Here is a 27,614-nt window from a genome sequence, read left to right as displayed (position 1 = left end):
CGCACTGAGCAAGGAGACTGGAGAAAAGACTTACCAAAACCCTTCCATGTCTCTGAATTGGAGGAGTTTTTCTCTACTTACCTGGTCTCAGCGCTTACCAGCTAAGTACAGAGACAGCCTCCGGCTGCAGGAGTAGAGGGCTTAGGCCATCACTGCCGCGCTCGGCTTCTGCACCCGCTGCCTTTCAGCTACTTCAGCAGCAAAGCCCATGCTGGGAGCCGACTACCAGACCAAAGCACACCTCTGAGGGATCTCGGAAATCACCTCAGTAATTCCCAACTGGGGGAGGGACCCCTAGATATCAACGCAGGAGAGCGGGGCTCGATCTTCCTTTCGATTTAAAGGTAAATTTCTCCTTTGAACTAGTGTTGCAAACCCACTAAACACCGCTGCTGGTGTGGGGATAGCGTCCACATCTGCTAGGAGACGGAGAGATACTGAATGGCTGAGATCACTGCAGGGGTATATCTAGGGTGACGTCAGCTTTGAAATCTGACTCCATCTCCATCTGCTAGCAGGGGAGCACATAGACTCAGGACCTGTGGGTTATCTGGCTACACACTAGGAAATCTAAAATTAAGAATAGGCAACAATGTATAATAAACAAAGATAAAGCACCTAGGGTTTCTTCTGATAGAGCAATTTCATTTTCTGTCATGCCCTTGATGTCTTTAAATAATGCCCTTATGTACAGTTGTTGAAATTCCTTTATATTCTGTTACTTGGCACCTCTTAAACGTGTTAAGATCCCGCACATCATTCACAAATCTATCACCTTGAAATAATTTTCTGAACAATAGGAGATAAAAGGCGGTGGCACAGCCATTACCTTCAGCCTTAGCTAAAGCTTCCATAACCTGCACCGGCAGAGAGGATCCAAATGCCTGCACATCATAGCTCACAGTTGAGTGTGGCACAATTCTCGTAGGGGTGGCTCTGAGGAAAAAAACAAACAAACAGATGAGTTACATGAGTTATCTACACAGTATTAACCTATGTTCACCTGACAGCTAGTATGCAAAATTTCCTAGTATTGTATCGCAAAAAAAGAAACAATCCTATTTTTGAGATGCAATATTGAATTTGCAAAGCAAACAGTGGTGATGTAAGTTTTTTGTGTCCCAAAGCAGTCTTCCTGCAAGTAGATAGCACAGAAGAGAAAATGTGTAGCACTTGTTTTATTTGAAGACATTGTAGTAATTCTTGTAGTAGTCGGAGGGAGTTAGCCACAATTATAACTGAATAATAAGTGAAAAGCAGAGATGGAATTCCAGAGTATATGCCAAGAAGTGAACAATTTTCAACAAAGCCAAAATAATACTTCTCAACTGTAAAATGTCTCCAGTCACCATATGTATATCCTAATCTAAACCTCAGATTGTGTGTTCATGTATTAGTCCTGGGGGAATTCTGCGCTGCTACGGAGCGCAGAATTCGCGCAGAATTCCCCCTCTGCGACGAAGATGGAAGGCCCCCTGTGCCGCGAACGGAGTGTGCTCCACTCACGGCGAAGATAAAGGCCCCGTGAGAAAGAATGGGTGTGGGAGGAGAGGGTAAGAGAGAGCATGGGAGGATGCTTGAGAGAGGGAGCCTATATGAGGGGATGCTTGAGTGTGGGTTTCAGAGAGGAGCCTATATGAGGAGATTGTGAAGGAGAGAGAGAGAGAGAGAGAGAGAGAAAGAAAGATATTGGGAGCTTGTGTGTATGAAAAAGGGATCGTGTGTATGTGAGGGTGCTAACCTATGTGAAGGGACTGTGTATGTGTGAGACAGAACCTGTGTGAAGGGGTGCGTGAGAGAGAGACATAGGTAACCTGTGTGAGGATGTGTGTGTGAGAGAGAAAGGGAGCTTGTGTGGGTGTGTATGCAAGAGAGAGGGCCCTATATGGAGGGGATGTGTGTGTGTGTGCGCAAGAGGGTGAGGGAGTCTGTATGAGGGTGTGTGTATGTGCATTAGAGAAAGGGAGCATATGTGTGAGAGAGGGAGGGACAGAGGAAGCCTGTGTGAGGGGCAGTATTGAGTACGGGGTCAAACTCTGGGACTGGCAATAGAGTGGAAGGGGTTGAGCCTAGAGGTAGAGGGGAGAGATACTGGCAAGTGGAGGAGTTGGGGCTGAGAGGGCAAAGTGGCCAGGAGAGCGAGTGGAAGGGACACTCTTACAGTGAATTTCTAGGGAAATTCTGCATCTTTAAGTAATAACTTTTTTCTGTATTAATTTAAAATGTAATTACTTAAAGACTCTCATGTAAATTGTGTTATTTTGACCAATATAAAGTTTGCAGAATTTTAAAGTTTTTGTGCGCAGAATTCCCCAGGAGTAATTTATGTTCAATAAACATAATCCCATGGGAATGCAGATACCAGAAACTTCATCTGCTGATGGGTAAGCAGAACTTGCTGAAAATGTGTGCTTAAATCTTGCAAAGAAATTTGGTAGAGGGCTGAGTTATTACTGTATTGTAAGTAGTTTGAGAATCTGAATTAATCCTGTGTATACTTTCAAGGTTTGAATTTAATTCTAAGTGTATAATTGGGAGCTTGTAAAGACCACTTGTTTGATCTGAGAACTGGCTTCTGGGCAAGTAGTCCCAGGTGTTTGATATAGAAGAATGGTCGCAACCTCAGTCTAGCAGTGCTGCTTTGCAGAAGGTCATTTGGATGGAAACCATCACCTTGATGTGGGAAGAAACGATCCGGCAGCTAGTACCTGTCCTCCAGGTGATGCTTTATCCTCTCGCACCAAGGATGTGTCTCCAAAAGACATGTGCCCAGGAAGGAAGATTTAAGTTTGCCATTGCAGCCGGCAATTTGATTATTAGGACAGTAGATAGCAATGGTGACAGAGGGGCATGAAGATGGCTTGATAACTTGTCTGCCTGGTGACACCTAGATAGGAGATTAGAAAATGCTGGGAAGGAGGTGGCTATTGCAGTACATGTGGGGTACTATGACATACAATTTTAGGCTTTTAGGTAAGAAACAATTTGAAGGGAGATATTTTTATTAATTGCTATTTGTATTTTTATTGTTGAAAGAGCTTTTTTTTGGGGCATTTTTTCTACTTAGCTTTAGAAAGAAGGAGTAGAAGTGAAAGAGCTCCCCCCCCTCCCCCCAATCCCAACTCCCCTCCACCCCTACCTTCAATTCTAACTTTACAGACTAACCCACTAATAGTCATTGGTTGGCAGAGTATCACAAGGAAGTAATTTAGATAAATGTATTTGTGGAATCAAAACACAAACAACATTCAGGGGGATCTTAATTAGTAATACCATAGTAGGTACGTCAGGTAATTTATTTTCAGGATAAATTACTAGTTATCAGTTGGAGAAAAGTAATGCTTGGTACCAGAAAGAGAAGGGATCGCAACTGAATTACGTCATTTGGTGTTTTCTGCAAACAGAACAAATTAAGTAAATTTTTTGTGAGCTGACTAGTACCATCATATTTAGAGCTTTTCTATACCAGCATTCATGATACAATCACATCATGCTGGTTTACAGGTAACAGGGGGTGTGATAACCTTGAACAATTAACAAGTGGAGAGAAGCAAAAAGTTACAATACAACAGGGGAAGCTGGAACTGGGGGAAGAAGAGAAGCAGGAGTAATTTAACAATAAGAAGAGGAATAATTATTGACATAGTGCTGAAAGGTATCTTAAAAGGTTGTTGCGGTCAGTCTGTGAGGACAGTTGGGTTTGGGAAAGGCTTGTCTAAACAACCATGTCATATTAGGTCTTGTGGTAATAATAATTTCTAGTTGTTCTGCTTTACTTTATACCAACAGCAACAAATGTATACAAAGGGAACAACCCAAAGCTTACATAACTCAAATTTATAAATATATTTTGTAGTCTGAAAGAATAAGATAAGACTTCATACTTCCAAGCAACAAGTAAGCAAGTGAACAGGACCATAAGCAAGGATTCTGAGTGGAGAGATGGAAGTTAGATTCCACACACTAGCTAGTTTTACTTGTAGCACAGTTGAGTAAAAGGAAGAGACTTCAGCAGGTTTCTCTCATTTCTTTCAACGGGTACAAGAAGCAACCAACAACTAAATGATTGCCAGGAAACATCATATCACCAGAACTGACACCACTGTTACCATTTCTGCTGTCCAGACAGATATCCTGATTCACAGTGAGGAACCAAGATCAGTGTGAAATATGTCTGCACATCTACCCCCTCAGGAAACAGGTGGCGAGATTGGGAAGCATCTGGGAGAATGAGAACTACACTGATGAAAACTTAGCAAGGCATGTAAAAAGGAGAACTGAAGCCTGCGTCTAGATTTATCCGTAACGATATTCCCTGCCCCCTCAAAACCGCGATCTCTCACCACATCATCCACACCCACATTCACCATTCAACCTTGCAATCACTCCTTACTCACACCCAGTACCTTTACCAAACAGTACTGGAGCTAGTTCTTCACAACCCCATTAACTTCAACCAGAAGAAAGATATGTTCTAATGCATTGTAACAATGAACCTTAAGTTTGTTTCTAGGAAGCATGTAAGCAACACAATCTGTGCTATGTTGGATGTGGAGCAGGTAAGACATCCCCAGTCCATTGAGTAGACTAGGGATTGCAAAGTGCTGCTTTGTAACAGCTGTCAACAGTTCATAATACTGCTTCCAGGTCTTCACGTAAGCTGAGGCTCTAAGAACATAAGAACATGCCATACTGGGTCAGACCAAGGGTCCATCAAGCCCAGCATCCTGTTTCCAACAGTGGCCAATCCAGACCATAAGAACCTGGCAAGTTCCCAAAAACTAAGTCTGTTCCATGTTACTGTTGCTAGAAAATAGCCACTGCTATTACTAAGTCAACTTAATTAATAACAGGTAATGGACTTCTCCTCCAAGAACTTATCCAATCCTTTTTTTAAACACAGCTACACTAACCACATCCTCTAGCAACAAATTCCAGAGCTTAATTGTGCGTTGAGTGAAAGAACTTTCTCCGATTAGTTTTAAATGTGCCACATAACTGTGTAAAACATCTTGTTTTTTTCCTTAAGTAACCAAAATAGGATTTTCCTTTGGCTCGAACATGGGATTAGTACTTGCTACTCCCAGAATCTTCAAGTCTGAGAGATTAGCTCCAGAAATTCATCTCTATGAAAGAAGTACAACATTGTTCTATAAGGCTCTAACCCCAGAGGAATTTCCCTATCCTCAATGGAGTAAGGATCTCTTCCTCATCCATGCCATCCAGGTCCCCATCAGTATGACAGGCAATAGGCTGAGATGCCTTCCGTTTACCTGCTGCACCAGCACTGGTGGATTCCACAATCTGTGATCCTGAACTTTCAGGTTTGGCCAGCTCTGCCGAATGTGCCTTTAGCAAGGACTGCAGACCCTGAAAGAATTCCACCCAAGAGAAGGCGGAAAGATCCATACTACAACCAGAGGTCATTGGTCTGGCACCCAGTGAATTGCCCTCCCCTGCTGATGAATTAGCTAGGGGAGTTTCAAAACCTGGTGAAACTTCTGACAGGTTCCCCTCCGGTTCCCTTCCTGCAACCTGCTGGGAAGGTGTGGGCTGAGCAAAATCAGTTGAAGACAAATGTGCCCTGAGCCTCCAAACAGCGCTGACAAAGATATAAGGAACCCCCCAGCTGTGAAGTTTGAATTTGACAAGCTGTACAAATAGCAAGGCGCTTAGGCTTGTTTGCTACCAGCGCCATTGAAAAAAAAGAGGACGTCCAACAGCAGCTCGCTCAACACCACACAAGTGCTCAACAATTGTGTGTCCAGCAATGCGTCAATCCCCAGTGAGCCCAGAGAAAATGCCCAAAAAACAGACGTCCAAAACTTGGATGTCCAACCACGCGGGCCAGACAGGTACTTATCCTGGATGCACAGGCACGAACCAACGTAGGCACTGCTTTGATGAGCGACTTGCACAAACTACCCCCCCACTCACACAGGGCATTAACAAACTCAAAAAATAACAAGATGACATTGGGCTCTGGTAGAATTAGACCTGTCATGCGGAGACACACGCTGTATCAAGTGACAAGCACAAAACGCCTTCTCTGTATTAAATATCGAAGAAGTTCTTGAGAAAGAGATTGAAGTGTTATCTGAAAAGAAAGAAGAAACCCAATGCATTCAGAAACTCCATAATACAACCAGTAAGCAAAAGAAAAAGCTCACTATGCTGGGTGACTGTCAGAGGCACTAATCTGGACACTCTCAGCAAGGGAAACACTACAGTTAAAAGCCTCCCAGGATCATCAGCCAGCAGAAATTCTATTCAAATAGTCAGTGACAGTAGGACTTCATACCCCAAATACAAATGCAATAAAAAAGGGCAAAGTGGATAACAAAAGTCAGCTAAATAAGTCACATAAAGAGTCCAAGAAAAGCATTAACCTGTACCAGAATAGCTGGAAAGCTATGTGCACAAATGCTCGTAGTTTGGGCAATAAAATCCCAGACCTGCAAGCCCTAATGGTAGAGACAGACTTGGACATTGTTGCTGTCACTGAGACGTGGTTCACGGATTCACATGATTGGGATACGGCCATACCGGGATATAACTTATTAAGGAAGGACTGAGATGACAGAAAAGGGGGAGGAGTGGGTCTTTATGTCAAAAACAATATCCAAGCATCTGAGCTCCAGGGAAAATAGGGCAAAGAAGCAGCTTTATGGACCATCCTGAAAAAAAGATGGAGCATCCATTTTTATTGGCGTGGTTTACAGGCCTCCAAATCAAATAGAAGTTCAAAACAGAGATCTGATTGAAGACATCCAAAAGATGAGTAAGAAGGGCGAAGTGGTGATTGTTGGAGATTTGAATCTACCGGATGTAAACTGGAGAATCCCTTCTGCGGAATCTAACAGTAGTAGAGAGATAGTGGATGCCCTGCAAGTGGCTCTGTTCAAACAAATGGTAATGGAGCCTATGAGGGAGGGAGCTATACTTTATTTAGTGCTCACTAATGGAGATAATGTCTCTAATGTCCGGGTGGATGCCCACCTCAGCACCAGTGATCAAACGGTATGGTTTCATATCACTAATGCATTACAGAGAAGTCGCACAAAGACCAGGGTTTTGTGTTTCAAAAACACAGACTTTGTTGAAATGGGGAAGTACCTGGAGGAAGAACTAGAAGGATGGGGAAAACGAGAGATGTGGAACAACAGTGGGCCAAACTAAAAGGAGCAATAACTGAAGCGACTAATATATATGTAAGAAAAGTAAGGTAAAGCAAGAAAAGAATGAAAGGTTCACAAAGGAGGTGGCTGATAAAATAAAAGATAAAAGAACAGCATTTAAGAAATATAAAAGATCCCAAAGGGAGGATCACAAGGAAGAATATCTGATAAAACTGAGGGAGACGAAGAAAGTAATCAAGAAAGCGAAAAGTCAAGCGGAAGAAAGGATTGCCAAAGAGGTAAAGCGAGGTGACAAAACTTTTTTCAGATAGATCAGTGAAAGGAAAAATGTCCAAAGTGGTATACTGAAATTGAAAGGTGAAAAGGATCAACGGGCGGAGACAGATAAAGAAATGGCAAAATATTAAACGAATACTTCAGTTCAGTGTTCATTAAAGAAGACCCCGGAGAAGGACAGTCGCTAATTAACAAGAAACTGGAGGAGAGTGGAATGGATGAAACTCCTTTTACGGAAGAGAATGTATGGGAAGAGCTAGGAAAACTGAAAGTTGACAAAGCCATGGGGCCTGATGAGGTTCATCCCAGGATATTGAGGGAGCTCAGAGATGTGCTGGCGGCTCCGCTGCGTGACCTGTTCAATAGATCCCTGGAAACAGGAGTGGTGCCGAGTGATTGGAGAAGAGCGACGGTAGTCCCTCTTCACAAGAGTGGGAGCAGAGAGGAGGCTGGTTAACTACAGGCCAGTTTTCCCACCACCGAGGTGAGGCTAAGTATTAGAGTCGCTGCTGAAGGAAAGAATACATTGCTGGACCAGAGGCAGCATGGTTTCACCAAGGGAAGGTCCTGTCAGAAAAATCTGATAGACTTTTTTTGATTGGGTGACTAAGGAATTGGATCAAGGAAGAGCACTTGATGTCATCTACTTGGATTTTAGCAAAGCTTTTGATACGGTCCCACACAGGAGGCTTGTGAATAAAACGAGAAGCTTGGGAGTGAGTGCCAAGGTGGTGGCATGGATAGCAAATTGGTTGAAGGACAGAAGACAATGTGTGATGGTAAATGGAATTTACTCAGAAGAGAAAGCGGTGATGAGTGGAGTGCCTCAAGGGTCAGTGTTGGGACCGGTCCTGTTCAATATCTTTGTGAGCGACATTGCGGACAGATAGAAGATCAGGTTTGTCTATTTGCAGATGATACTAAGATCTGCAACAGAGTGGACACGCCGGAAGGAGTGGAGAGAATGAGAAGAGATTTAAGGAAGCTGGAAGACTGTTCAAAGATATAGCAGCTGAGATTCAATGCCAAGAAATGCAGAGTCATGAATATGGGGTGTGGAAATCCGAAAGAATGTATTCGATGGAGGGTGGTGGAGTGAAGGGCTGATGTGCACGGAGCAGGAGAGCAAAACAATGTGACAAGGCGATAGCTAAAGCCAGAAGAATGCTAGGCTGCAAAGAGAGAGGAATAACGAGTAAGAAAAGAGAAGTGATTATCCCCTTGTACAGGTCCTTGGTGAGGCCTCACCTGAGTACTGAGCTACTTATCCCAGACACCATCTCCAGACCTTTGGCGAACATTATAAACTGCTCTCTAACACAAGGTATCTACCCAGACAGATTAAAAAATTCCTCTCTCAAACCCCTCCTCAAGAAACCTAATCTTGATCCTAATGAATTATCTAACTTCCGCCCCATCTCTAATCTTCCGTTTCTAGCCAAACTCACAGAGAAACTGGTCAATACTCAACTTTCAGAATACTTGAAAGAACACGAAATCCTATATCCTTCCCAATATGGCTTTCGCAAATCTCACAACACAGAAACCCTCCTCATCTCCCTAAGAGACCGATTCATCATGGGACTAGACAAAGGTCACTCTTTCCTATTAGTTCGTCTAGACATCTCGGCGGGGTTCGACACCGTCAACCACTCCATCCTTCTCAATCGACTCTCAGACATTGGTCTATCAGGATTGATTCACAAATGGTTCAACTCCTTCCTCAGTAACAGAAGCTTCAAGGTAAAAATTAACAATAAAGAATCTCCCATCATAAAATCTTCGCTAGGTGTACCTCAAGGATCATCCCCATCACCTACCCTTTTCAATATTTACCTCCTCCCCCTCTGCCAGTTGCTAACGAACCTAAACTTAATACATTACCTCTACGCAGATGACGTGCAGATTCTGATTCCTATAACAGAATCTATCACAAAAACACTCACTTTCTGGAACAACTGCCTACAATCCATCACCAGCCTCCTTACCAGTTTGAACCTGGTCCTTAATTTTATTTTATTTATTTATAACTTTTATATACCGGCATTCGTAAAAAAAAAAAACATCATGTCGGTTTACAGACAACTCACCCTTAATACCGCCAAGACTGAACTCCTCCAACCAAGACAATTCCCCTCCACAGACCCACCCCAACATTCAGGCCACAAATATAAGAGACCTCGGTATTATCCTCGATAACCGTCTAAACCTAAAGAAAGCCATCAACAACACGACCAAAGATTGTTTCTATAAACTTCAGGTTTTAGAAAGACTCAAACCCCTAATGTACCTCCACGACTTCAGGGCAGTCCTACAAACCATGCTCTTTGCCAAAATAGATTATTGCAACACTCTCTTCCTCGGACTCCCCATCTCCACCACCAAACCTCTACAGATGCTTCAGAATGCCGCAGCAAGAATCCTGACCAACACCAACCGTGGAGAACACATCTCCCCCATCCTCCGGAACCTACACTGGCTGCCAGTAAACTTCAGAATCCTACACAAATCCCTCACCATAATACACAAAACTGTCCACAATCATCTACAGCTCGACCTTGAAATACCTTTCAGACTCCACACCTCAACCAGACCAATTAGAGAAGCATACAAAGGAACTCTGCAAGCCCCCCCCTACCAAAGCCGCACGTCTCACTATCACGAAAGAACGGGCATTCTCGATAGCAGGCCCTACTATCTGGAACAACATCCCCACAGATCTTAGATTGGAACCATGCCATCTTGACTTGCATATCGTTTAACCAGTTTATTCTTTCCTATTTCTTCCTCTTCACCAAGTTTTGCTACCCTTGTTAATTGTAACTGTACCTTCGGTCACCTCAGTTCTAGTTTGATGTATTTAATGCACTCCCGTTTCATGTAAACCAGCAAGATATGTTCTCATGATTGCCGGTATATAAAAACCTTAAATAAATAAAAAAATAAATAAATAAAATCTTACATTCAGAAAAAAACTTAAGACATGGCTGTTCTGCCAAGCCTTCTAGCAACCTCCTGAAGCACACTAACGGCCCTTAGCCACAATCCACGAACTCTCGAATTAGGAACCCCTAAGCAGCCAATATATACAAACTACTAACTTGTATTCTTATTATGTTCTCGGCTATTTGCCTCCTCCTCTCTTTTCCAGCTTCCCAAGCTTCCAAGTTTATCCACCTTGTTGATTGTAACTTTGCACCTTTTGTTAAATGATTGTTTATTGTTAAAGTTCCTCCCCGTTCTATGTAAACCGATTTGATATGGTTATTACCATGAAGGTCGGTATAGAAAAATGTTAAATAAATAAATAAAATACTGTGTTCAGTTCTGGAGACCATATCTCAGAAGGGACAGAGACAGGATGGAGGCGGTCCAGAGAAGGGCGACCAAAAAGGTGGAGGGTCTTCATCGAATGACTTATGAGGAGAGATTGAAAAATCTAAATATGTATACCCTAGAGGAAAGGAGGAACAGGGGTGATATGATACAGACTTTCAGATACTTGAAAGGTTTTTATGATTCAAAGTCAATGACAAACATTTTCCGTTGGAAAAAAATCAGCAGAACCAGGGGTCATGATTTAAAACTCCAGGGAGGAAGACTCAGAACCAATGTCAGGAAGTATTTCTTCATGGAGAGGGTTAATGCCCTTCCGGAAGAAGAAGTGGTGAGGACCAAAACTGTGAAGTATTTCAAAAGGGCATGGGATAAACACTGTGGATCTATAAAGTCTTGAGGATGTGAATGAAATGAAGAGAAGAGGCATAGGGGTGGCTTACGGGAATGACGGCTACTACCCTTATTCAATAAACATATACACGGTTAATGCGACTCCAACATAGCTCTATGCTTCAACGGCAAGAGGAAATATGGGAAAAAGGATCTGCATTCACAAATAAGCGTGGGAGTAGCTTGCTTGTTACGGCAGATAGTACCCCAAACCAAATTAGCCTGATACTTCACTTTGAATACATATACAGTGCAGCTCACTGCTTCAATTGCAGGGGGAATGAAGAAAAGAGGATTTATATTCAAACAACCAACAAGGACTAAATTGCACAGGCTGGAAAAACAAATTGTTGTGACCTTCGCTGCCCGACGTCTCCACTCCGCCCTCCTTACCTCTTTGGCGACTCCCTCCTGGGTTGATGGAAGTTTGGCTGCCGCAGCATCATCTTGCCGACCTCCTCCGGCGTTCCTGGACCGGATAGACACTGCCTTCCGCCATGTTCTCCTGAGGCCTAAGGGCGCACGCTTGGCCCCGACTCAAGTACCAGCAGTGGCGCAAACCTCAGGGGCGTCCCCCTGAGATGACATCATCTTCGGATATTTAAAGGTCTTTCATTTCACTAACTAATCGAGTTAGCAAAGGGATACATACCTAGCTGCCTCCAGGTATTGCTGCGGATGGGATTCGCTCTCCACATACCTTGCTACTCTGCCTCCTCAGACTTTACCCAGGGTACCCGCTCCTCGGGAGACTCACTCTCTCTTTTACTTTTCAGGTCGCAGTCTGGAACCGGTATTCGCTTCTCGAGGGCCCACGTTCCCGGACCTGCTACTGAATATAACTTCTGCCAAGTAGTCACCGCTGCCTACAACACCAGTGAGTTACCATCTCTCTTTCAGAGCTTTCCCTGGAACCAGGTACTCGCTCCTCGAGGGACCACTTCATTCCAGCTCCTGGGCTGCTTCAAGAGACTATTGTGTGAGTGTTAACATCAAAGTTCTGTTCCTGAACTCTGCATACTCTGCCTAATCACTATCTCAGTTTCTCTACAGCTCAGCATTTCTGGGATCGCTGTTCTGTGCCTGAGGGACTACAGCCCAGCCAGGCTCTTCCAGCTCACTACTGCCACCTCTGGTGGTTCTCAAGAACTGTTTAATAAAAGAACTTGTGTGTGTTGTCTCAACTCTGAGCCTGACCGGTGGTCCCTCTCGGGATCTTCCCCCGTGGGTGTGGTCATCTGCCACCGGCCCAAGGATCCACCCACAACTATCACAAATAATAACACAAATAAGCGTGGGAGTAGCTTGCTTATTGCGGCAGTTACTACCCCTAACCAATTAGGCTTGATATTTCACATTGATGCAGCTCCAGCACTGCTCTTTACATCAATTGGTGGGGGTGGAAGGAAATTAGAACCAAAAAGTTACCAATAAAGGGCCCTGACCTAAGCGGTCAGAGTAACAGATAAGTATGAGAAAAATAAGTATGAAAGCTTGCTGGGCAGACTGCATGGGCCATTTGGTCTTCTTCTGCCATCATTTCTATGTTTCTATGAGTGAACGTCGTGGCCTGCCACGTGGCATCCCAGTGAAGCCTGAGAGGAGGGCCTAGCCCCAGGGGTTCCTTCCACAATAAAGCCATGCATAGCCCATTCACCCTGGCTTTAAATTGTGGTGTGCTTCAAATGTTCTAAACAAAAGCCCATTTTCTCCGAGCAATCTTTCCAGCAGTATTCCAGAACCATTGATCTTTATTAGATATTCACTTCCAACTTCAGCCTCTCTCCAAATTCAATGCATTCAGATTTATACAAACACTTCTGCTCTCTTAGTACATATAAAGCATGCGGTTTCAAACTCGTTGAAATTCAACTTCCAACTTCTTTATAACGTGAATAACAGTGAAACTATTATACTGGAACTTATGCAAAGTTCATGTCCCAATACTGCTTGCCTCCTCTGTTAGGTTTATGGTTTGTAGAAAATCTCTCACTGCTGACACTGATTCAAACATGAAAATCTTTCCATCATACCAGATCCTTAACTTTGCCAGATTCTACATACTGAATTGAATATTGGGGTTCACTAGCTCGGAGCATATCAGCTCTTCTTTTCTCATACACTTTACTCAAGAAATCATGAAAAATGAATATTTTATGCTCTTTATGGCAGATTACTTTCCATTTCCTGGAAGCAATAAAAATACTTTGTGAGCATAATTAATAAAGCACACCAATACTCATGGGAATGGGCCTTCATCAAGGTTTCTGGGCCCAAGATATGTGCTCTCTCAATAGTCAGCTGCCCCGCCAAGTCTTGCAGCCCAAGAGTTTGTGGCAACTACTGCTCCAATGTATGCACTAGTTCCTCCTCTGGTATACCAACAAACCGTAAATTATTTCTGCAGGCTCTATTCTATAAGTCATCTATGTTTCTCCTTCTGTGATTATTTTTTTGTAAACGGTCTAGCATGCCTGTCATTCTAAGCGAGTCATCTTCCAACACAGATATCCTCCCATTCGCTGTGTCTATATGTTTGCCTACCTCTTCAAACGTGTTTTTAAATTCAGCGCTATTGGTACTCATTACCTCAATTTTAAGCTCCAATGCTGTAACTACCATACTGTAATGGTCGCTGCATCCAACATAGCAGGGCTGAAAGACTCTCTCCCGGCAGCCATCTTGCTTTCAGTCACCTTACTTTTACCTTGGATCTTAGAGCTCATTCATTTATCATCATTCACCTTAGCTTCTGCCTTGTACTTTCAGAAGGCTTCTGTTCTGTTTGATGAAAATGGATCACCAGATCAGTGGAATAAAGGCAGGGCACAGGGGAAGCACCCAGAGCTCAGGCTTAATGCAACCACCTGAGCTCACCGCATCACGTGATTCCTCACACTGATGCTTCTCTCAGGATGGTTTCATCTCCTGTCTCATGACTTTCCCCTTGCTGTATAATTGTGTCTTTAATTGTAAAAGTCTCTCAGACAGACCACAATGTCCTTAAGGAAGTTTTCTTTCTGAGGGCCCAAGGCACGGTGCATCATATCAATTACCACCTCCATCCCCCCTGTATCATCACTCTCATTCATTTGTAAAATCGCTTTGCAAATCAGTTGCATCATAGCTTTCGCATCCTCATGTTTGTTCTCCTCTGGCAGTCCCCAGATCCAAAAATTATGATGCTCGTATCTATTCTCGAGATCCTCAAGCCTGTAGAGGCGGTATCGCTTTTTACTTTTATCAGCCATGAGCCATAATCATCAATCCGCTGCTCAACCTCCTCCACCATGCCCTCCCATTTCCATCAATTCACTCCTCAATTCGACATAAGTTCAAGGATCTCTCTAGTAACTGTTAGTTACATCTCTCCAGAGCTCACAAAACCAATCCTTTAGCTCTGCCCTGGTAAGTTCCTGGTCATCCATTCCCTCTTTCATGCTTGTGACACTTTCGGCCTCCGAATCGGATGGTCTGCAGTCTACCCATGTACTTCCCAGGCACACTGCTCATCTCAAAGAAATTAATTGCAGAAGTATTGCGGCGTGTATTCATTGCTGTCAACTTGCCCACAGTTTTTTTTTTCTGCTGCCAGCATTGTTTAAACATTTAAATCGTTCTAGAAGATGCTTTTATTTTACATCTGATAGGAACTCTCCCAATTTGCCACCATCCTGGGAGATGATTTCACTTCTTCCTTGTTCTCCCATTTTACCCTTCTTGAGACCACTCCTCTTTCTTGGGATCCTTGAAGCTTGTTGGGGGTATACTTAGTGAGCCTTGGGTGAGAGAGAAAGCCCTTAATCTCAATCAGCTCAATCTGAAGCCACGCAATCTCCAACCTCACATCAGAGGTGAATACAAACAGGGTAACACTATAATAACCACAAACAATGTGCTCCCACTTCTATGCTCCTAGTATGTCTACTACATTAATCCCTCCTCTAGAAAGAGAAATCTGATTCCATACTAATCCAACTATTAAAAAAAAAAAAAAAAGGAGAAGAAAATTGCCCTGAACCTGTATTGCCGGTATACAAAATGAGCTCCACTCCTCTCCCGCTCTGTAATCTCTTGTTCCACCCCACTCTCCAGTTCTCTGTATGGAAATTGAGCTCTGCCCCTCTCTCTGAATTGTCAAATCCACCCTCAACTACCACACAAAGGAAAATTAGTTCTTACCTGCTAATTTTCGTTCCTGTAATACCACAGATTAGTACAGACCAGTAGGTTATGCACTCCCACCAGCAGATGGAGGCAGAGAACAAAAGTTCGAGGCACTGCTATATACCAAGTGTGCCACCTGCAGCTCCTCAGTATTTATCAATATCCAAGCCAAGAAGCAACAGACAAAAAAACCATTTAACTCCCCAAAAAAGGCGAACATGAAAGAAATCACCTCAAGGGTCAGAAACAAAAAAGGCCTCGAACCTGAAAACCCCAGGTCCGAACCTCGGTTCTTATCACCAAATTGGTATAGATGAATTCTGATAGATTTCCTATGTACAGCAGCTAAAGTCCAGGTAAATTAGTCTTTTGGCAGTAGCACCCAGGTGGGTCCCTGGACTGATCTGTGGTATTACAGGAACGAAAATTAGCAGGTAAGAACCAAATTTTCCTTTCCTATACATACCCAGTTCAGTCCAGACCAGTGGGATGTACCAAAGCCACATTACACCGGGCGGGATGCTGTCTCACCCTTCTTCAGGCCCCCAAACAAAACAAAAAAAGTGGTCCAAAAGGAGTTAGTGACCTTCAAATAACGAAGGAGAACCTGGCGAACATCGAGAACATGAAGGTGTCTTCCCGAAGCAGAGTCACGAGACCATTCAGGGAAACCAGGCAACTCCACGGTCTGATTGACATGGAAGACAGACACCACTTTTGGCAAAAAAGAGAGCACCATACGCAGGGACACTCTATCCGCCGAAATGCGCAGGAAGGGATCCCTACAGGACAGGGCCTGCAACTCTGAAATGCGCCTAGCAGAGCAAATGGCCACCAAAAACACCATCTTTAGAGAGGCACGCCCCAGAGGCTCAAGGGGGGGGGGGGGGGGGATCCTAGAGCACCCGTAGCACTAGATTGAGATTCCACTCCGGGCATGTCTTACGAATCTGAGAACAAAGATGCTTTACCCCTTTCAGAAAATGGGCTATATCCGGGTGGCAGGCCAGGGATCTGCCGCCTATCCGACTTCGGAGACATCCTAGGGCCAAAACTTGAACCCACAGGGAATTATAAGCCAAACCTTTTGACAACCCCTGCTGCAGAAAGGCCAAAACCTCAGGAATGGACACAGACAACGGCACTAAACCTTGCTGATCACACCAGGCTTCAAACAACTTCCACACCCAGACGAAAGCCACAGAAGTCTAGGGCCGCCTGATCTGCAGTAGGGTGGAAATCACCTGTTCCAAATACCCCTTCATTCGTAACCTCTGTCTCTCAAAAGCCAGGCCATGAGAGAGAAGCGATACACCTGATCCGAAAAGATGGGATTTTGGCTCATCTCCCGGACCTCTTAGGCGAGACGCAATGGACCTTTGGTTGCCAGCCGGACCAGATCCGCAAACCATGGCCTCCATGGCCACCAGGATTACCGGACTGGGATGATCTATGAGCTGCAGGACTCGTCCGATTAGCGGCCAAGGCGGGAAAACATACAGGAGGATTCCGGTTGGCCACTTGCAAACTAGGGAATCTAGTCCCACTGCCCCAACTTCCTTCTTTCGGCTGAAGAACCGATCCATCTGAGTTGATGCGGGTCGCCATGAGGTCCAGCTGTGGGGCTCCCCATCTGGCACAATTGTGATTCCAAGCTTCCCGGGACAGTTCCCCTTCCCCGGGGTCCAGCTGCTGATGGCTGAGGAAGTCCGCCTGCACGTTGTCCACGCCTGCCACTGGAGAGGCTGCGATTCCTTCCAGATGAAGCTCGGCTCAAGCAAACAGGAGACGAGCCTCCCGCGTTGTCAGAGAAGACACGAACCATTCTCCCTGAATTAGGGACTGGAATGCCACCAACGCCTTGCGGACTGCTCCTATCTCTAGGCGATTGATGGACCATGACCGTTCAGGCAGAGACCAGAGACCCTGAGCTGCATGACCCAAGCACACCACTCCCCAGCTCTGGAGGCTCGCATCCGTTCACACAATCACCCACTCTGGGATGTCGAGGGGCATTCCTTTTTGCAAGTTAGCTTCCAACAGCCACCACTCCAGGCTGGACCTCGCCTGCTGTGACAATAGCAATGGTAACTGGTACTGCTCCAACACAGGGTTCCACCAGGACAGGAGTTCCCTTTGCAATGGTCTCAGGTGAGCGAAGGCCTGAGGAACCAATTCCAACATCGATGCCATGGACCCAGGACTTGCAGATAGTTCTAACACTCTGGGGATCGGGAGATGTAGTAGAAGACGCACTTTCTGCTGCAACTTGCACATCCTGTCCTTTGTAAGGAACACCCTGCCCAGGAAGGTGTCGAAGAGGGCTCCCAAATATTCCAGGGTCTGTGAAGGGGTCAGATGACTCTTCACCTTGTTGATCACCCAACCGAGGGATTGAAGGCAATGGGTCACCTGGTGCACCACCCGCATGCAGTGCTCTTCCAACTTGGCTCGAATCAGCCAATCATCGAGATACAGGTGAACCATCACCCCTGCCTGCCTGGGGGCCGCTGCCACCATGACATCACCTTGGTAAAGGTGTGCGGGGCCGTCACCAGGCCGAATGGAAGTGCTCAGAACTGGAAATGTTGACCCAGAATCTTGAAACGCAAGAACTTCCAGTGATCGCTGTGAATCGGGATATGTAGGTATGCCTCGGTGAGATCCAAAGAGGCGAGGAATTCTTCCTTCCAGACCGCAACGATAACAGTTTGGAGAGAGTCGCCATCTGAAAGCAGGGGACCTTCACGCTGCGATTCACCTTCTGCAGGTCCAGAATAGGTCGGAAAGTACCCTCTTTATTGGGAACCACGAAATAAATGGAATACCGCCCCTTTCCCTGCTCATCCGGCAGTACGGGACAATGGCCTTCGGGTCCAGCAATTTTTGTAGGGTGCCTTCTACTGTGGCCCGCTTGTTGTGGGAAACACAGCACAATTCCAGGAAAACCTCCCTGAGAGGCCAAGAAAATTCTAAGGCGTAACTGTCCTTTACCACGTCCAGCACCCAGCGATCTGAAGTGATCTTGGCCCACTCCTTGTAAAAGTGGGACAACCTGCCCCCAATTGTCCCGCACGAGGGGTGGACGGGCCTGTCTTAATTGGGCAGGTTTACCAGCTCCAGTCCCCTGCCCAAAGCCTCCTCTTGCAGGCTGGCCAGCACCGCAAAAGGACTGTGGGCGAGAAGTGGACTGCCTGGCACTAGAGGAGGGAACACTCCTCCCTGATCTGGTTTTTTGGGGGTCCCAAAACCAGGTCCTTGGAATGATGGACTTCTTAAAGGGCTGCCTATCTTCCGGCAACTTACTGCCCTTGGATTCTCCCAGAGATTTCATCAGCTGGTCCAAATCCTCTCCAAATAGTAACTTCCCCCGAAAGGGAAGATTACACAATTGCGACTTAGAGGAAGCATCCGCCGCCCAATTATAGAGCCACAGAAGCCACCGACCTGCTACTGAAGAAACCATGGTCCGGGCAGCCGCACGCACCAAGTCATATAAGGCATCCGCCACATAGGCGAAAACCTCCTCCAGCCAGGGCGCTTGAGATGTGGACAGGACACCAGAGGACGTCGCTTCTAAATCCAACATAAACACGCCTGCTGCATCATGGTCGCGCACACCGCCACCCAAACGAGGAGACCTCAAACAAGCACTTCAGATGCAATTCCAACTTGCGATCTTGCACATCCCTAAGCGCTGCAGCCCCCGCCACTGGGATGGTAGTTTTCTTAGTGACTGCGGATACCGCCATGTCCACCTTAGGAACCTTAAGGCATTCCAAATGCTCATCAAGTAGCGGATACAACTTTTGCATCGCCCGGCCAACCTTAAGGCTTGCGTCCAGGGACTCCCACTCACGACTGATGAGCTTCTGAATCTTCTTCGGGATGGGAAAAGCCCTAGGTGGACCCTGGAGGCCATCCAGGACCAGGTTCACGCAGTCACTGTCAGATTCCTCCAGAGAGTGTTTCACCCCCAGTTCCTCCAGCACATGGGGAATAAGGGGCTGCAGTTCCTCCCTCTTGAACAACTGCATCACGCAGGGATCATCTCCTTCCGAGCCAGGGTCCACCTGACCCTGGACGCCGTCACCCGCATCCAAGTCCGGGGGGACCTCCCCCTGGTTGTTAGCGGTGTCCCCCGGAAGAGGGTTCCCCCAGCAGGTCATCCGAGCCATCCAAATCTTCCCACGCCAAAGCTGCGCAGGAAGTACTATTGTCTGCTCGTAGCTGGGGACGCATCTGCGCTTCGTTAACTTCCTTGCCAGGAATGCCTCATGCATGAGGAGCACAAATTCCGGCGAAAAACTGCCTGGGCTAGCTTCATCACCGCTGAAGTCCAACTCCGTGTCCCTCAAGTCCTCTGGCCTCGGTTCCCACACCGCGGGAGACAGCAGAGATGGGTCATCCTGGGAATCTTTTCCCACGGGGGGGGGGGGGGGGGGCAGTGGGTGCCGAAGCCCTACCTTTGGACCCAGCCCCGGTGTCTGATCCACACGCGGCCTTCCTAGGCTTGGAGCCTTTAGCTGAGGACCCCTCTCCTCCCACAGCACATGTAGTGCAAAGTGAGAGGGGGTTCAAATAGGCCGACCATACCCCACAAGCCTTGCAGGGTTCCATCAGTGGCTTTCTGCCATTGCACCACTCACAAAAAGCCCCAAGGGGACTCCCCCTGGGAGGGAGGAATCGTGCTGCCTCAGCATACTGATGCTCCCCAACAAAAACGCCGGCAAAAATCAGCCCCAGCACCGTCAGGGAGCCTCGTGGAAGTCGTATAAGAAAAAACAAAATGGCCACCGCGCCAAAAATAGACCCGGGACTGCCGTGGAGTCTCTTGCCAGGAGTCCCTTCACCACCCCGGGAAGACTCCATGAAGACCGCTAGCTCTCCCCTCACAGAAAAAAAACAAAATCGGGGCCTGCCTGGCTCAGCACCACCGAGCAGACTGACTCACCCGGGGAGCCGAGCCGCGGGACTCAGGAAATCTTTTTTTTTTTTAAACTAAACTTAAATTTAATCAGAGAAGAAAATAACTTTCCCCAACGGGGATACTTTCCTGAACTAGCGGTCATGGAGAGAGAGCCAGTCCCCTGGCTATCAGGGGTCCTGGGACACCTGGGCTAGTACTGCCAGGGGTATCCAACCTCCCATTCGCCCGGCTCTACCTAAGGGATGGTCCAGAAACTGAACCTGGCACCTCGAGGAGCAAGAAATCCAAACCCAGCTCAGAGCTGCAGATATGCACCACCACCATCTGCTGGAGACAGAGAAATACTGAGGAGCTGCAGGTGGCACACTTGGTATTTAGCAGTGCCTCGAAGTTTTGTTTTCTGCCTCCAACTGCTGGTGGGAGTGCATAACCCACTGGTCTGGACTGATCTGGGTATGTACAGGAACTCACAGCTCAGTTTGCACTCCACTACCACATCTCTCAATTATGCACTTCCTATACTTTGCAATATTTTCTTGCCTTGGACGAGGTTTTTATTTATTATAAGCTCTTCCTCTCAGTTCTGATAACATGGTGATAGGGTACAATATTTTTGTTTTTGAAATCTGAACGATGCTCTAGAACTGGAATACAGCAACAAAAGAAACATAATGGCAGAAAAAAGACCAGAGGGACTATCTAGTCTGCCCAACTACACAACTTATCAGCTCTGCAATGCCTACCATTCTCTCAGAGATCTTCTATGCTTGTCCTACACTTTCTTGAATTCAGATACTCTTCTTGTTTTTACCACCTCCATTAGGCTGTTCCATGCATCCACCACCCTGTCTATAAAGAAATGCTTCCTTAGATTACTTCTCAGTCTACCCCATTTCACTTTCATCCTATGACTCCTCATGCTAGAAATCTCCTTTCCATTGAAAGAGACCCACCTCCTATACACTGATACCTCTGAGATATTTAAATATCTGTGTCATAGCTCCCTTAACATGCTTTTCCTAGGGTAAATATATAAACAGGATAGAGTATGCCTCTCTCTAGGCTGATTTTATCCTGTTTATATAAAACTTCCTCTGGAACTAAACACAGTATTCCAAAAGAACTCCCCAGGGATTTACAATGGGGCAATATCAGCTCCTTATTTCTGCCCATGCATCTTTCTGACCATATTCTTTCTGGTTTTTTGCCATCACCTTATCCACCTATTTGGGCACCATCAGATCATCAGTTATAAACATGCCCAGATCCTGCTTTTGTTTTATGCATGGAAGAATTTCACCTCCTAAATCAGAGCGTCTCAAACTGTGGGTCAGGACCCCAAATGGGGTCACAAAACCTTCAGCTGGAATCATAAGCTCAAATGGCAGTACTCTTCAGGTGCCAGAAGCAGCAACATTAGTAGTGGAAGGTAGCATGAGGCCTGTGAACCAGCATGCAATCATAGGCCCTGCAGTGGCTCTGCCCTTGCATGAGTTTCTGTGGTAACAGGAAATGCTGCATGAGGAGGGATCAAGGTTGCACTAGCCTACAGGCCCCTTGCTAACATTCCTTAGTAATGCCGCTTATGCTTGCAGATTACTTTCCAGCTTGAGATCAGCCATGAGGGAAGGGGGGAAGCAAAGTATTAATGGACTAGTGGTGGTGAGGCTGGGTAGTGAGAAGGGACTGGGGATGAAGCAAGTGTAAATGGATTTCAGAAGATTAGTAGGATGTTATAAGGGCTTGAGGCTGAGAGATGGATAAAGGGTGGAGAGGGGTGACAGGGGGATAAGCTGAGAAGTTAAGAGTGGTGAAACTGTTGGAGGGGACAACCACCCTGGTAATTAGTTTTGTTCCTGCTCTGGCAACATGTGAATTTTCAAGTGCTGAAAGAGTCACACTAGGTCAGGTCTTCCCAAACTTTTAGCCAAAATGTACTACTCCATTGGGTTTTTGCAATGGACTACATTTTTTTGGAATTTCATCTAAGCTACCAGATTCTAGACTATTCCTCAAGTTTTGCTAGATCCCTCCATGTTTTCTACACCTTCCTGGTGTCTACCCTATTGCAGATTCAGGTATCATAAAAAATAAAACAAATCTTTCCCAATAGTTCTTGGGACCGATCCCTGTGACACACACAACTAGTAATACCTCTTCTCCCAGACTTAGCTTCATTTAGAACTACCCTTTATCACCTCCCATACAACCAGTTTCTAACCCTTTATATTTCTAACATTTTAATAAACTAATGCCCTTGATGTGTGCTCTAAATACACCTATGCAGAACCCTGGCAAAGGCCTTCTGAAATTCAAGTACACTACCTCTATACTCTCCCCTGATCCAATTCTCTGGTCAACAAGTAAAAGAAATTGATCAGATTCATGTGACAAGACTTACTTCTGGTAAAAAGTATACCGACTCTGATCTTGTAACTCTGGATTCCAGAAAACATACTATCCTCTATTTTAGTAAAAGGTCAGATTAACGAGCCTGTGACTGTTGTTGGTCCCAGCCTCCTCCTCTAAACAATCAGGTCTGATCGATCTTCCAGTGTTGGTATTTGATATCACAAATCAAAAGATATATTTAACATATATTAATGTTCTAGTGTAAGATCTCAAATATATGAGAGGTTTAAGTTATTTAGAGTCCATGCTACAGCGGTGAGCAATCGTTGCCCAAAACCAGTAGCAATTAAAGCTGTCGGGGGAAAAAGGAGTAGCCATGATACATTCTTATTTTAGAACGAGTCAGAACAAATAAGCGGACAGCGAAATACACGTGTAATCGTGGCAACTAAGCAGCGGATCATCACAGTCCTGACTCCACTGGCCACTCTTTTCCCCCCTCTGTCGGCTCTCACCGCTCACCTGGCGCCGGAAACCGAAACTCTTCGGCTGGCCGGAGAAAGGACCGCTGCCGTGGTGCAGGCTCCCAGGTTCTTCCTGCTGCCAGCTGGGCGAGCCACCGAAGACCCGATGGGCCGGCGGGGCACCCCCGCCGGGGTGTGCGGCGAAGGGAACATGCTGCAAGGAGCACCAGTGCCTGGCGAGCAAACCAACAATCAAGGACTAGATGCACGCATGCACCCTGCCTTCCGCAAACTACTACCGCGCTAATTCAGAAACTCCGCCTTCTCACAAACCACAGACCAATCGCATTGCTAAGACACTTCAACTATGAGACGTCGCACTGCACACGTAGCCATTTGGCAAACAGACATCTATAAATTATTTCACCAGTGACGTTTCCAGAATGAAGTAGGGGTGCTGCCTCCTTTTTTCCGGGGTTGGGCGACTGTTTGCTTTAGGTTTGAGTGATAGATGTAGCAGCGGGTGCGTGGTTTTTGCGGGATTATGAGGTTTTGCTGATTCGGCTCAGGCTTCAAGAGCACTGTATTTTGAGATGCTGTGGCATTTGTGACATACCTGCGACTTTCAGGTTTTACATGCCTTCAATTAATACAATAAAATTAAGCATTTTTATTTTCTGTGTATGACCCTTTCTTGGCGGATGGCACATATCCTGAAGGGCCCTAAAATAATTTGTATGTGGAGCTGTCCTCACACTTCATATTCCTATATCCTGTGTCCCCAAGGTGAGGGTCCCTTCCGTGGGGGTAAAGTGTGTGTCTTATCATGGCTCTTTCGATCAGGTAATTTAGCAGGACGCACTGGATGGATGTTCAAATTAAAGTTTACTTTAATTCCTTCCAAAAGAATCAAAATATCCAGTTATTGTCAGTGCCAGATTTGCATGAGACAGGATCTGAATGCTCTCTAATTCTGTAGAAATATCGCTCCATGGCAAGGAAAGATGATTATGCCAAGGTGGCTGGGGAATCCTAATAGGGACTGGATCCCATTCTACAGTTTATGAGGTCCATGTTGAATCCCACACTTGACCTGGCAGTGTCCTATGAGCCAGGGTGGAAACTCCTACATAAGAAACGTCATGCTGGGTCAGACCAAGGGTCCATCACCAGTGGCCAATCCAGGTCACAAGTATCTGTCAAGTACCCAGACATTAAATAGATCCCCAGCTACTATTCTTTATTGATTAATAACAGTTTATGGACTTCTCCTCTAGTAACTTATCCAAAACTTTTTTAAACCCAGTTACACTAACTGCTGTAACCACATCTTCTGGCAATGAATTTCAAAGCTTGACTATGCACTGAGTAAAAAAGAATTTTCTTCTATGTGTTTTAAATGAGTTACTTGCTAACTTCATGGAGTGACCTTCTATTATTTGAGAGAATAAATAACCAATTTACATTAACTTGTGAAAGTCCTTTCATGATATTGTAGACCTCTATCATCCGCCTCAGTCGTCTTTTTCTCCAAACTGAACAACCCTAACTTCCTTAGCCTTTCCTCTTAGGGCAGCCGTTCCATGCCCTTTATCATTTTGGTCACCCTTCTCTGCACTTTCTCCAGTGCAACTATATCTTTTTTGAGATGCGGCAAACAGAATTGTCCACAGTATTCAAAATGCGGTCTCACCATGGAGCAATACAGAAGCATTATAATATCCATCATTTTATTTGCCATTCCCTAACATGCTCTTTGCTTTTTTGATTGCCACAACACGAACCGATGATTTCAAAGTATTATCTACTATGATGCTTAGATCTCTTTCCTGGGTGGTAACTCCTAACATTGTGTAACTACAGCAAGGGTTATTTTTAGCTATTTGCATCACTTTACACTTGACCATGTTAAATTTCATCTGCCATTTGGAAGCTCAATCTTCCAGTCTCGCAAGATCCTCCTGAAATGTATCACAATTCGCTTGAAATGTAACTACTCTGCATAATTTTGTGTCATTCTCAAATTTGATCACCTCATCAACATACCCCATTCCAGATCATTTATAAATATATTAAAAAGCACCGATCCAAGTACAGATCCCTGAGGCACTCCACTGTTTACCTTTTTCCACTGTGAAAACTGACCTTCCCTGTACATACCCAGATCAGTCCAGACACCTGGGTTTTGCGTCCCCTCCAACAGATGGACACAGAGACGTTTTAAAACAACCCTGCCCTATATACCAAAGTGCCACCCACAGTCCATCAGTATTTCTCTGTCTCCAGCAGATGGTGGAGGTGCAAAACCCACCGTCTTTTCTGATTACCTGCTTGTAAAAAATTAATAAGAGATTGTAGAGACAGGGTAGTAATGTTTAGGAAGTTAAGGGTGTATGTTCCTTTAATTTTCTCAAGGTTAAAAAAAAAATCTGGATGAAAGAGAAGCCTTCAGTCTCCCAGGAGGTTGTTAGGTCCTGAGGGGACCATCCCTCTGGAGTCTTGAGACAGTTGCGGGTAAGGGTTGAGGACCCTATACCTGAGTTAAGCAGCCCTGGGGTGATACCGGGGAGCCCGGTTCACTCACCCCAGCAAGAGCAGGAGCAGTGCAGAACCATAGACAGCAATCAGGCACATTCCAGTGGGAACACTGAGAGGAGAGGATCACCTTGCTGGTGGCTGAAAGGAATCCGTAAGTTTTTGCTTGGGACATTGTCTTTTTTTAAAGTATTGGGACAAAGTTAACTATTTGGGAATATTATTTAGTGTGTTTGTGCCTTTAATAGTCAGAAAGGCAGTGAATAAACAAGTTAGACTGTTTGTATTTTTAAATAGTCAGTCAATAAGGTAGCAGTAGGTAGGCAGTGAATAAACAAGTTAGACTGTTTGTATTTTTAGTCAGTCAATAAGGTAGCAGTAGGTAGTGTGTTTATTTTTAAAAGTCTGCAGAACTGAGTGTTCTCCAGACTTTTAAAGAACTGAGTGCTTGTATTTAATACTAACTGAGTGCTTGTATTAAAAAAAAAAAAAACCCAACCCATAAAGTAGCCAGAAGCTAGAAATAAGCTAGGAGCAGTGTATACCTAAGTAAAAAAATTTAAATAGTTCAGCTCAGTTACGCACCTTGGAAAGGTGTTGAGGTAGTGTGATTGGGTTTGAATAAGGACCAACATTTGTTAATCAAGAGAGCAGTGAGTCACTCAGGCTGACTAACTGAAGTTAGGCAGTTTGTATTTCCCACCCCTAGCTCATCCTTTAATTTATAGGCAGGTGCCACTTTCACAAAAAAAAAAAAACATCAACAAAAACTTTATTGAGAATTCGATCAGACCCCAGTAGGCCACTACCAGATACATAGTGAATTCACTAATACATTTAAAGGACGTTAGACACCTTCCTACTCCCATAGCAACCTAAAACTTAACTAGGAACTGATCAAAATTGAGATAAAGGCAGCAGTCCAGCAGCAAGAGGAGGGCTTCCTAGTCTTTTGCATTGAGTGTCACATGTATGATTTTTTACCCACTGGTGAGAAGTTGTACATGTGCATGCAATGCAAAGAGCTCCTGGCTCTCAGAGAACGAGTCCAATCTCTGGAGGCTAGAGTGACAGACCTGGAGGAGCTGAGGCAGACAGAGAGGTATATAGATGAGACCTTCAGGGACATAGTAGTCAAGTCCCAACTTCAGACTGGCAGCCCTGGTGCTGCCTTGGAGGAAGAAGGTCTCATGATGGAAGAGCACCAACCAGGTGCAGCAGGAAAGGTTCCTGTAGCAAGGACCTGCTCTCCAGGTGATGCATTGTCCTTTCACACTGAGGATATCTCCCCAAGGCCTACTGCCCAGGAGGGAAGGGTTAGGTCGGCCGTCATAGTTGGTGATTCGATTATTAGGAATGTAGATAGCTGGGTGGCTGGTGGGCGTGAGGATCGCCTGATAACATATCTACCTGGTGCAAAGGTGGCGGACCTCACGCGTCACCTAGATAGGATTTTAGACAGTGCTGGGGAGGAGACGGCTGTCGTGGTACACGTGGGCACCAACGACATAGGAAAATGTGGGAGGGAGGTTCTGGAAGCCAAACTTAGGCTCTTAGGTAGAAAGCTTAAATCCAGAACCTCCAGGGTAGCATTCTCTGAAATGCTCCCTGTTCCACGGGTCACCAGAGGCAGGCAGAGCTCCGGAGTCTCAATGCGTAGATGAGACAATGGTGCAAGGAAGAGGGATTCAGTTTTGTTAGGAACTGGGGAACCTTTTGGGGAAGGGGGGAGTCTCTTCTGAAGGGATGGGCTCCACCTTAACCAGGGTGGAACCAGACTGCTGGCACTAACCTTTAAAAAGGAGATAGAGCAGCTTTTAAACTAGAACAAATGGGAAAGCCGACAGTCGCTCAGCAGCGCATGGTTCGGAAAGAGGTATCTTTAAAGCATACTAATGATGCATTAGAATTAGGGCATCCCGACAGTGATGTTCCAATAATTAGAAAAGTAGTCCAAGTGCCTGTAACTAAAAACTCACCTGAGCTAAAAAAAATTCTAACTTATCCCTATCAATTAAAAAG

General features: G+C 45.4%; 1 protein-coding gene across 1 annotated transcript in view; it reads right to left on the bottom strand.

Annotated features, from left to right (window-relative positions):
• The window catches only part of NUP133 (nucleoporin 133), a 271,938-nt gene extending 248,528 nt beyond the window's left edge, over nucleotides 1–23,410 (bottom strand). Inside the window, exons 1-2 of the mRNA XM_029594184.1 lie at nucleotides 23,116–23,410; nucleotides 830–936 (exon numbers count right to left, since the gene is read on the bottom strand). Coding sequence (XP_029450044.1) covers nucleotides 830–936; nucleotides 23,116–23,270 — 262 coding nt within the window. The 5' untranslated portion in view covers nucleotides 23,271–23,410. The remainder of the gene's footprint in view (nucleotides 1–829; nucleotides 937–23,115) is intronic.
• Between the last annotated feature and the right edge of the window lie 4,204 nt (nucleotides 23,411–27,614).

This window comes from Rhinatrema bivittatum, chromosome 3 (genome assembly GCF_901001135.1).
Source record: "Rhinatrema bivittatum chromosome 3, aRhiBiv1.1, whole genome shotgun sequence".
NCBI classification, from domain to species: Eukaryota; Metazoa; Chordata; class Amphibia; order Gymnophiona; family Rhinatrematidae; genus Rhinatrema; species Rhinatrema bivittatum.
The sequence above is the reverse complement of the archived record's forward strand: the minus strand, read 5'-3'. Positions and strand labels throughout refer to the sequence as shown.